Source organism: Ictalurus furcatus, chromosome 15 (genome assembly GCF_023375685.1).
Source record: "Ictalurus furcatus strain D&B chromosome 15, Billie_1.0, whole genome shotgun sequence".
In the NCBI taxonomy this organism is placed as follows: Eukaryota; Metazoa; Chordata; class Actinopteri; order Siluriformes; family Ictaluridae; genus Ictalurus; species Ictalurus furcatus.
In genome coordinates this window covers 20712960-20724384 of record NC_071269.1, presented here as the reverse complement: position 1 = coordinate 20724384, position 11425 = coordinate 20712960, and the positions used below count along the sequence as shown (strand labels likewise).

Sequence of the window (11425 nt, the reverse complement as noted above, 5' to 3'; positions counted from 1 at the left end):
CATAGATACTGTCTATAAATTAGCATACTGATTTATTTAAAGCCCAAATTGGAAATGCCCTACAGAGCAGTTGTGCTGCTCCAGGGTTAACTATGAATTATTATTATTATTATTATTATTATTATTATTATTATTATAACTGGCCTGCCAGTTACTCCAGGACTCCAAAGTGAGGCATTTGCAGCAGGACACTAACAAAGGACGGCTAAGAAATATAACAAAGCCTTGTTATATTTTTGAAAAGTTGCATCAGCCAATGCAACCCATGAAATAATAGCAGTTCATCATCAAACCCATGATTTATCAGTCTAAAGGGCAGGTGTTAAAAAAAAGACATGAAGTCATCAGATTAATTACTATAATTTGAAAATGTTTATATATTATAAATCCAAACATATAAAAATAGCATTTTTTCCCAAGAAATATTCCCTCTTCTGTATAAAAATGTTTGCTCTGAATCTGACATTAACATGTGCCACAGTCAAATAACAACCATTATGGTATACAGTGTACTTCAAATCTATGAATGACTACAACAAATTATCTAATTGTACAGTGAAGGGAATTAATAATACTATATTACATATCAATTCATTATCATTTGTATTTGTTTTGGGTTGGGTTTTTTGGGGGGATAAGTAGCCTTTATTTGGTTAGAAAATTCTGACCCTAACAGAAAGATGTCATTGGCATCTCCTGTCCTGGATCTTCAATCACAAAATCCAGAAAGTCTGAGCAATCGTACATAGCAGCCTTGCATACCAGTGAACCCCTGCTTGTGTGCCCTCCAGACAATCAAAATATAGCTTAGAATGATGTTCTTTTAAACATGTGCTGTTCATTTTGTTAATTGCACTGTGAACTACACCTGAACTGTTATGTATCACATTCAAATGTCCTCTGGAAAGAATTTGGTGAGGCAGAATGATTGTGTGAACCTCAGCAGCACCTTGCATCATGACTGTTAGTGGATTCACCGCCATGAATACTTGTGACAGTCCAATCAGGAAGCGAAGTGGCCCAAATGCCCAGTGTGCCAGCCTCTGATCCTCTATAGATGCATAACTGGATGCCAGAACACCATCCACAAACAGGTTGCCGTGTTCTGTCAACGGAGCATAAACCCCGATTCTTTCTTCCTGTGAGACAGAAATTATTTTGGAAGGATGCACACGACCCTCCCTTCCCCAAATTAGTACATAGGCTCCCCTTGTCACTTGACTAGCAAAGCTAGCATAGTACTCATAGTAGTATAACTTGAGGCTGGGAGCCATGAAGATGAGGTGATTGGGTGTAATTGTGAGTCTGTGCCCATTTTCTGTGCTGAGAATCAAGAAAGTGGACCTGTGCTCCGCGTCCAAATGTAGGAAAAGGAGGACACGGCTGAAGATTATGCCACCAGACTCAGACAAAGCAAGCACTGAGTCTCCAGGCTGCAGTTGAGACATAGGCTTTTGCACTCCTTCAGCCACAGTCACGAGTGCTGAAGCTGAGAAACAGCCTCCTTTCTCCACCGCAACAGAGTGATCTGAGAAATGGAGAAACAGAGCAACAGTGTTCGTTTAGACTAATTCATAATGTTATGGATATTAAGAAATAATATGCAGACAAGTGGCAAATTAAAGGAAAAACAGTGTTTCTGTTATGCTTCGGCTTTTGCTGGCATGGTTTGGGTTCACTTGTCCCCTCAGAGGGAAGCATCACTGCAGATCAATAAAAAGTTGTTCTGATTGACCAACTTTATCCTATGATGAAACATTTCTATCCTGATGAGAGAGGTCTCTTCCAAGATGACCCCGGACCCACCCACAGGCCACAAGGACTCACTAAATAGTTTGATGGGTATGAAAATGTTCTTCATATGCTATGGCCTTCACAGTCACCATATCTCAATAGATATGGAAGGTTTTGGTGGCTCTCTACCAACATCATCAAAACAACAATTAAGGGAATGTTTCTTGCCAGAATGGTGTTCATCCCTCCAGTACAATTCCAGAGATGTGTAAAGTCTAGGTCATTGTGCATTAAAGCTGTTCTGGCTGCTCACAGTGGCTTGACACCTGACTAATGGTGTTTTCACACTTGGTCCTTTTCAGAGGTCTGAGCACGGTTTGCTGGATTTTTGTCGCATGTGTGAACGCTCCAAACGATCTGAGACCATTTCAAAATGAACAGAACCGAGACCATCTTGGGAGGTGGTCTGAGTACGGTTCACTTTCAGCTAACGGTACGGTTTGCTAAAAACATGCATTGTCAACACAAATAGCTCTCGGCTCACTTGAATTTTCCATTCACAAATTCTCATACAGGCTTCTGTACAAATTGCGCTATTCAACATGGCTGCTTCTGCTGGAAGAGGGATGTTATAGACTGATGAGGAAACGGCTGCACTTCTCCAAATTTGGAAGGAGGACTATATTAAGAAACAATTATCAACCACCCATAGAAATTCTCAAGTGTTTCTTCAATTTTCAGCAAAATTGAAAGACAGAATTTAAGCACGTCTTGCAGTGCCAGGTTAAAAGTGAAAAAATTACGCCAGTAATATATGTACACACAAGATAAATTGCGATCTAGTGGACAGTCAGCCGACGTCAAGTGGCCTCTCTACGATTTGTTACCCCCTGCATTAACCCAATGGATGTTGTAGCAGTAGGAAGTGTTGACATCAGCAAGGATGATATTGGTACGTTCATTGTAAACTTGCTTTACCTATTTAGCTGCGCAATATTTCTGTACCCACAATGCAAAGCATTGCAAGTACACTAGGACCCAAAAAGCAACATTATGATCACAAAGATGTCTGACACCCCATTACTGCTTAAGTGGACCAAAAAGGATCTGCGTCCTCTTTCAGGTACAAGGACCTGGGTCCTTTTTCACTTGGTTCTCCTCTTGGCCCACTTTAAGCGGTCTGAGTTTGGTTCATTTAAAGAGGACCCAAGTGTGAAAACACCCTAAGACACTTTATGTTGTTTTTTCCCTTTAATTTGCACCCCCCCCCCCCCCCCACACACACACACATACACACACATACAAAAAAGTCATATAAGTTCATTCAAATGGAAAGAGATTTACCAGCTTTGACTGAACAGTGCACGTGATACTTGGACTCATAGTACACCCAGTCAAACCCAGCCTCGACGGCCAACTGAGCAAGGATGCCATACTTTTTTATGTCCCTGTCTGAGGTGGTTATGTCCACGGCACGGCCCTCATAATGCAGAGAGCCAGATGGATGATTATCGTCCTCGTCCCAGGCCTCGGTCACACGTAGTCGAACACCTGGCCATTGGTTCATAACTGCAATGGCCAGTTTATTTAGGCAATCCTTACAGCGCTGCCAGAGGAAAAGAAATATGTTATTCAGATAATTCAGGTTGAACAATAATTGAGCTATGAAACCACCAGAACACCACACCTAGGCATAATTCTTTATTCTCGGCAGGTTCCACTTTCACATTGCCTTCAGCAACATACTCAAGTTGAACAAAGACTAAACACCACAGTGATGGGTTGTGTTTTGTCTCTCTGCCTTCACTGGTTGACATCAGCAAATTTTGTCTGTACATTCAGCTCTGATAAAGGCCATCTACAACCCCCTCCAAAACTGCCTCTAACAATCAAAACAAAGCTACTGTAACTAATCTACAACATTCTTTGGCCATCTTCAGCTATGTTAGAGAGTTAAATTCAAGGTCACATTTTTTTTTTTCTCACAAGATAGAAATATTTTCACACAGCCTTTTATGCATGGTTAGTCAAATGGTGGTGTTATTACAGTATCTGTTCTGGCTTCCATCTGTACTAGAGGAAGCACCAACTGTGGTTTGGTTTTTAACATTTCAGGAAAAAAATGTGTTTTGTCGTGAGAAATTTTACAGTGGCGTGTATTGAGACCATTCAAAAGGAGCGAGAAAGGGCAAGTGAAAGAGACAGGGGGTCAAGAAAAGGCAAGCAGAGAAGAAAAGGCGAGACCCAGTCGGAGTGAGAGGGCAGATTGGTGGAATGTTTGGGCATGCATTTGTGAATATGACAGAGAAAAGTGAGAAATTAAGCCAGGCAAAAAACAAACCAGGCCCATTTTTCTCGCAGTTAGGTTCGACAGAGGCGTTTCATTGTCAGAACTACAATAGAGGCTTTTCCGATGCTGACATTACTTCAGCAGGCGGGAATTCTGTACAGACAACCCCGCAGAACTACCAAAACATACACAAAGGACAGCTTTCAGTGCTGGACAAGGAGAGGGCACATGCATACATACACATACGCCAACTCTCAGCCTTGGCATCAGAAAGGCACCTGTGACTCAGCAGGACACACATAATGTGCAATCAGAATAACTAAATGTCCCAGCTATGACTTGAAGGACCTATATAATGATTATCTCCTGAGAAGCCCAAATATTATTTTCTGATTGATATCGTGTGTTCCTGTGTAAAAGTGTGCAGCAAATTATCCTAAAGTATGATTCTGCTGCTGAAACGATTCAAGACCTCTCAAGACACTGGGAACCCATTTTACACATTAATAAAAAAACATTTACTTTTCCACCAAGACATTTATATGTTTAAGTTAGTAATGAGCTTGCAACTTTTTTTTTAATCATTAAAGGAATTTGTGTCTGTTGTGAATTTCACAAAGTTCACTGCCTCATCTACTGATTTAATTACATGAACACAGAAGGGAAACAAGAATTTAATAATTTCTTAGCAGCAAATACCACGGTTAAAGATTAATGAATGGCTGCATACTGGGCATAGACTTGTTAATCCATTTTTTATGTGATTTGACCAAAATCCTGGCTGGGAATATTGAAAATATTAAGCATCTAAACATAATTAAGATCTAACTGCTTTGGAACTGTGTGGAGTGTCATTGTGCTCTCCTGTTTCCTAAATCACTCCAAGGTGAGTGCTCAGAATGCTTACAGACCATTAAGGAGTGTTGTAAGGTTAAAATGTCACTAAGCACTCCATCTAATAGGTACAGATGCGACACTGTACTACATTGAACTTTTGTTGTTGTTGTTTTCAAGAGCAAAAAAAAAAAAATGCATTCATGAATGAGTAAACGTGCAGTGGATGACTTGGGGTGGGGGGTCGGGGGGACTGCTTGGATCTGCAGAAACCGTTAAAAAAAATTGCATGTAGAACCAAAATATACTTTACCAGTGAAAGTTCATTAACGATTACCCAGCTTCCCCATTACCTTGGTCATGAACCGGTCTGCTTTAGTGCGCTCCTCGTCTTTGAAGTCAATGTCAGGGTTGTAGTTGCACACTAGCTCGTTGAAGCGCTCCGAGTGGCGCGTTATCTTTCCTTCGGCCCGGCCGCTCGCGCCCAGGTTGTTTTCGGAGACGTTGGGCACGTGCTGCTTGTAGGCCAGCGGTGTAAGCCTGCGCGGCCTCGAGCGAACGCCGTATCCCGGACCGGGCCCACAGCCGTGCACCAGCAGCCACGCGCAGGTGCACGCCGCCGCCAGCAGGCCAAAGCGCGGAGTCGGCGTCATTTGGTCCGCGCGCTCAGGACGGCCCGGAGACTCCGCGGCGCGAGCGCAACAGCACTAAGCACCTGCTGGCATTTCAGCGCGAGGCAGTATTTTCCACGACCGTACCGCGAGCCCAAATTAGCAAAGCACGCGGGGATTGGAGGTTGTAAATCATTAACCAGACTGACCTGCGCGACGGAGCAAACTCATTGTTTGCACCCGCACGTAAAGCATTTAAAAGTAGGCTATTCTAGAAAATATTGTAAGCTCGAACAATTTAGTAAACAAGTGTCCTTGGGGGAATGCTAGAGCTATAGAGGCGTTCAAGGACGACTCCTAAGTCGCTTCCATTTACTTCTCATGCTGACTGCAGGTCAGACACCCTGAGTTACCTGCTTCCTCTTCATCCTTTGAGAGATGTGCACAGCCGCAGGTGTCTCATCCTAAATCCCATCCTCAGTGTTCCCGCACCTTGGACAGCTCCGCACAGAAACAAGTTTCTTCCAGCTGTCCTTAATAATCTACCGCGATATAATCACCAGGCTGGCGGTGAACGCGCTGAAATGAAAGTGTAGACTTCCTGCCGCTGCTGGAGTACCGAGGATTTGCCGGTGTGTCGCGAGCGCTTTTAAACAGCTCCGCTCTGACTGCATGCTTATGTGAGCGGACAGGACAGGACAGGACAGGACAGGGCAGGACCGCCCCCCTCCCTTCCTGCGCGCTGTCCGCACACGCGCTTCCACTTCACCGTCGCAGCCTAAAGACCTCACCTTAAGAATACCCTATAAGAGCACTGATTCATTCCACACAATGTATACATTTTATTGCTTTATCTTTTACAAGTTTTTTTTTTTAATGGGTACTAAACTGCATTCCTGTATCTCCTTTTACCTAGAACGATGCATGTACTGTACCTTTAAAGCTTTAGACAAAAATATAATTATGTTACAGGTGGCTTAGTGGTTAGCATCTTCACTTCACACCTCCAGGGTTGGGGGCTCGATTCCCACCGCTGTCCTGTGTTTGCGGGGGTTTCCTCCGGGTACTCCGGTTTCCTCCCCCAGTCCAAAGACATGCATGGTAGGCTGATTGGCATGTCCAAAGTGTCCATAGTATGAATGCGTGTGTGAATGTGTGTGTGATTGTGCCCTGCGATGAACTGGCACTCTGTCCAGGGTGTACCCCACATTGTGCCCGAATCCGTTGTGTGATTCTGCCCTGCGATCGATTGGCACTCTGTCCAGGGTGTACCCCACCTTGTGCCCGATTCTCCCAGGGATAGGCTCCAGGTTCCCTGTCACCCTGTGGGATAAGTGGTGTAGAAAATGGATGGATGGATAATTACGGTACATTTATGTGTCTGTGTGTCGTTTTAAAGTTATACTATACACTGTAAAAAAAAAAAAAAAAAATTGTACTGTAATACAATACTACAGTACTGTAATATATACATAGTATAAAATAACACATGATCCAGTATATTGGCTCATTTGGCTGATGCTTTTAAAAAGAAGCAAGTTACAGTTGGTGCAGGATACAAGTGAGCTGAGGGTTAAGGGTCTTACTTGAGGACCCAACTAAGGCAGTTTGGAAGTATTGGTATTTGAACGCACTTTACGTTAACCACTGAGCTATCACAACTAGCTCAACGCAATCTTTTAGTACAAGTTAATTCCATGGTGGAGGTTGAATCAATGCTGGCTAGTTGATCTTTGAGTCACTCTGTTGCAGGAAATTAGTGCAAAATTTATAAAGCTATTATTACAGTGTATTTATGACAAGATGCATATTAAAGGAACAAAAGATGTACCACACCAACAACAAGAAAATGTACCATTTATTCATACATTCATTCATCTTCAGTAACCACTTTATCCTGGTCAGGGTCTGGTTCTGGAGGTTCTGGAGTCTATCCCAGGAAGACAGAGTGCAAGGTGAGAAAATTCACCCTAGATGGGATGCCAGCGTGTGTCATAAACACACTCTTTCAGAGAGGCAGTTTAGCATCTATCTGCATGGTGGATGTGGGAGGAAACCAGAGAACCCAGAGGAAACCTACACAAACACATGGGAGAACATGTGAAACTTCCCTAGGTAATTTTTTTGTACTATTTTTTGAGTGTTTGACTACATTGCTGAATTAACAGCTTACAGTATTGAACTAACTGTCACTGTGTTGAATTGATTCTTACAGGGTTAAAACTTTTAAAGCATTCATATAGTCCAGCTGGACACAAATAAGACTTTAATAAGTGATTCAAAACTGCAAATGTTGCTGTGCACGCCTATACTTTAAACTTATACATATTTGTTACATTAGCATGAATTAGAGTGAGGAAAATGTACAGATATACAAATGTAGAAGATATGTATAGTTGATTTTAATGAAATTCATCAGTGAATAAACACCTCACTATTTAGCAAATACAAGGCCTACTCTGTAGTGTATTATTAAAAGTAACATTGAAAATAAGGGATAAAAGTAAGAGTCGTTGACATTAATTTGACTTCCTACCTAAGAGTATGACCAGTAGCTTACAGACACTATCTAGGTTTCCCTTCCTTTGTTTGCTCCATTTCAAAAAAGATGTGAACTAATTGTGGTCCCTGTGCACTTAGGGCTTTTCAGTAGGGAACGCCCATGTGCTCTATATATTTTTACGTTTCTAGAACAATGGATTTAGATGACCGAAAGATTCTTATTGTCACAATATGAACAAGAGGGGGAAGAAAAATAAAGCAGAGAAAGATATTGCGCTGATTTCCGCTGACCTCCAATATGCATCCAGAACTTTGGCAACTAAGATAATTTATTTAGGCCCAAAATGACAGACAGGAAAAAAAGGTTAGAGATTGCCCTGAATATCCCCAGGAAAACTCTCATTTACTGTCCATGCAGTGCAATGAAATATTGTCCAAGACAGGACACTGTGTTGCGTGAGGGTAGAGAGAAATAAAAAAAAACAGACAGCGGTCACAGAAAACAACATAGCTCTTCAAACAGGAACATTTATTCATTCATCTTGAGTAACCACTTCATCCTGGTCAGGGTCAATCCAGACCTGGAGCCTTTTCCAGCAAACCTCAGTGTGAACTAGGATGTGATACCAGTTCTTCACAGAGCACCATGCACACACACTCACAAATAGGGGCAAGGTAGCATAAGCAATCCATTAACCAGCAGCATGATATTGGGATGGAGGAAACCCATGCAGACACAGGGAGAACATGCAACATGACACACAGACAGTAACTCAGGCTCAGGATTGAACCGGGGACCTGGAGCTGTGAAGTGGGACCACTATCCACTGACTGCAAATCGTTATAGTGTTCAAAAGGTGTATTATCAAAAATAGTGATACAACATCAAAACATATCATTGGAACATATCATCTATAGAAAAGTGTAGCCTTTGTTACCAAACAATCCTCAACCTCCCCCCCCCCCCCCCCCAAATTCACTACATGGCCTGGTAGAGTTCATTAGGATATCAACTATCCAACACATATACAACTCATCCATCCCTTTTTTGTACCTCTTATCCTACACAGGGTCACGGGGAGCCTGGAGCCTATCCCAGGGAACTCAGGGCACAAGGCATGGGACACCATGGACAGGGTGCTAACCCATCGCAGGGCAAAATCACACACACATCACACAACCATTCATGTACTATGGACAATTTGGAAATGCCAATCAGCCTACGATGCATGTCTTTGGACTGGGGGAGAAAACCAGAGTAACCAGAGGAAACCCCCAAAGCACGGGGAGAACATGCAAGCTCCACGCACCCAGAGCAGAAGCAGGAATCGAACCCCCAACCTCAGAGGTAGGAGGAAAATGAGAAAATGAGAGAACAATAAAACATTGTAAACTGTACATTACTGGAGAAATATAATCCATACATGGTGCTGACTATTGTCCAGATATTCATTTATTATAGAATAGAAACCAGGAAATAGGAACTATGAAACCTTAAAAGACTTGTATGAAAAAAATAAACAATGTTTTAAAATGAAGATCTTGGCCTCCACCTCTTGGGTTTTACTGACCTCACTCCCCTATTTCAGGATGGGAGTATGTGGTGCCATGAATGGCCATGTTTCCTGAACAGCCACAGCACAGAAAACGAGATCTTTCCTGCCAGAGTTACTCCGGCTCGCTTTGTTCCCCGTCACAGTGGGCTTGTGACTGCACCTGGGCTCAGAATAGTATGCTGCTGTTGAGTTCATGCCAGCATGCTCAGCTTCAGTAAAATTAGATGCTGAGTCATTTATAAAGCTCTTAGTTCCACTGGCTTCTAATCATCTGTCATGAGATGTCCATCAGATAAGGCCCGTAGCTGAAATCGTAGCCATAACATACAACTGTGTATATGCATGTGTATATAACAAGCACTCCAAACATAGGACTGACCAGAGGATGTATGTTAGACTGGAAATTTTTTGAAAAGCTGATTAGACACTCTGATTCTATTTCCTGACAGAGAAGCTGATGGCAAGGACGGTCAAGGAGCAGACTCTCCTCATGAGCAGTTCAAGCAGGCCATTCTAAGCTGTTTCAACTCTGTTATCAGTGCAGGAAAAAGCAGGGTGCTGCATCCCAACAAGAGTGTGATTTGTGAGGACCTGCATTAGGTTTCAATAGCAACAACACACAAACTTTGATGACCTCACATAACACTCTTGTCACAGCTGAACACCATGAGACACAGGATGACAGAAGAGGATGATCTGTAAGTATGTTTATGACAGTATGCTGTGATATATGTCCTACCATGATCGTGGCATCCTTTTAGCCCTTACGTCATGCGTATAATATATGGAGCCACTTTTCAACACGAGATTTAGATTTGCCATCGTGTGACAGCAGTGATGCTGCAAAAGGCTGGACAATAGCTAACCAGGGTGGAACTTCCTGGCCCCAAGGCAAGCAGGTTAGAGGTCAAAAGAAAAAAAAATATCTCAGCACTTTTGCTACATGTCTAAGAACTGCTGTCGTCTTTCCAAAAAATATACAGAACTTGTTTTCTATCATGTACAGTCGTGTGAAAAAATAAGTACACCCCATGGGAATTGTTGGCGCTTTTTTTGACATATTTGGACAAGCAAACGTTGATCATTTTTGAAACAGTGCCTATTAATAAAGTTGATATACTTGAACATATCCACAAGGAAAATAAAATGTTCAATCATGTATTAAACAGAAATATAAAATAGATGTGATATTCTTCTGTGGAAAAAGTAAGAACACCCTTGGTCTGAGAAGCTAGTGTTGTCCCCTTTAGAAGAAATAACTTATTGTAGGCGTTTTGCATAATTGTCCACCAGTCTCTGACATCGGCTTGCTAGAATTTATGACCATTCTTCCATGCAATATTCTTTCAGTTCCACAACCTTTTTTCTGAAGGCCTTATAGAACTCTTAAGATCTTGGCATGATGACACCACACATCTCAATAACAAAGGGAACACCAGACACTAGATATGAGAGGTTTAAATTAGAAAGGTTTCTCCTGCACTCCCTAAGCAGGTTATAATCACTGACACCCAATCTTCAACACCTGATTCTAATTTTATGGATTTGAAGGTGTGATAAATGTAGGGGTGTACTTACTTTTTCCACATGATAGATCTGGTTTATATTTTGTTCATTTAAATTGTGAAAGTTACTACAAAAGGACAATTTTATGTGTCGTTTAATAGAGTGTATCACCTTTATTAATAGGCACTGCTTCAAAATGGATCAAATATTTGATTGTCCAAATATGTAAAAAAAAAAAAAAAAAAAAAAAAAAACAAGCAAACAAAAAAAAGTTTGTACTTTTTTTCCCCACATGACTGTATGTTGTATGTTCTCGAGTGTTCAGGATTAATGTGGAACAGAGTAGAGGGGTCTGATTTTAAATTGTTGGTGTTCTTTTTATTATTTTTTCA

The 11425-nt window shown here is 41.8% G+C and overlaps 1 protein-coding gene across 1 annotated transcript; it reads right to left on the bottom strand.

Annotated features, from left to right (window-relative positions):
- Positions 1-341: 341 nt before the first annotated feature.
- On the bottom strand, positions 342-6363 carry dhh (desert hedgehog signaling molecule). Its single transcript, XM_053644269.1, has 3 exons — positions 5212-6363; positions 3079-3340; positions 342-1528 (listed from the first exon to the last, which is right to left on the bottom strand). Exons 1-3 carry the CDS (start codon positions 5509-5511, stop codon positions 714-716), a joined length of 1377 nt encoding a protein of 458 aa, XP_053500244.1. The 5' UTR covers positions 5512-6363; the 3' UTR covers positions 342-713.
- Between the last annotated feature and the right edge of the window lie 5062 nt (positions 6364-11425).

Excerpts from the sequence above, each read along its gene's own strand:
- dhh (XM_053644269.1), bottom strand. The coding sequence starts at position 5,511 with ATGACGCCGACTCCGCGCTTTGGCCTGCTGGCGGCGGCGTGCACCTGC. Across the intron at positions 3,341-5,211 it reads CAGACCGGTTCATGACCAAG|CGCTGTAAGGATTGCCTAAA; the intron begins GTAATGGGGAAG and ends TTCCTCTGGCAG. Across the intron at positions 1,529-3,078 it reads GCACTGTTCAGTCAAAGCTG|ATCACTCTGTTGCGGTGGAG; the intron begins GTAAATCTCTTT and ends TCCATTTCTCAG.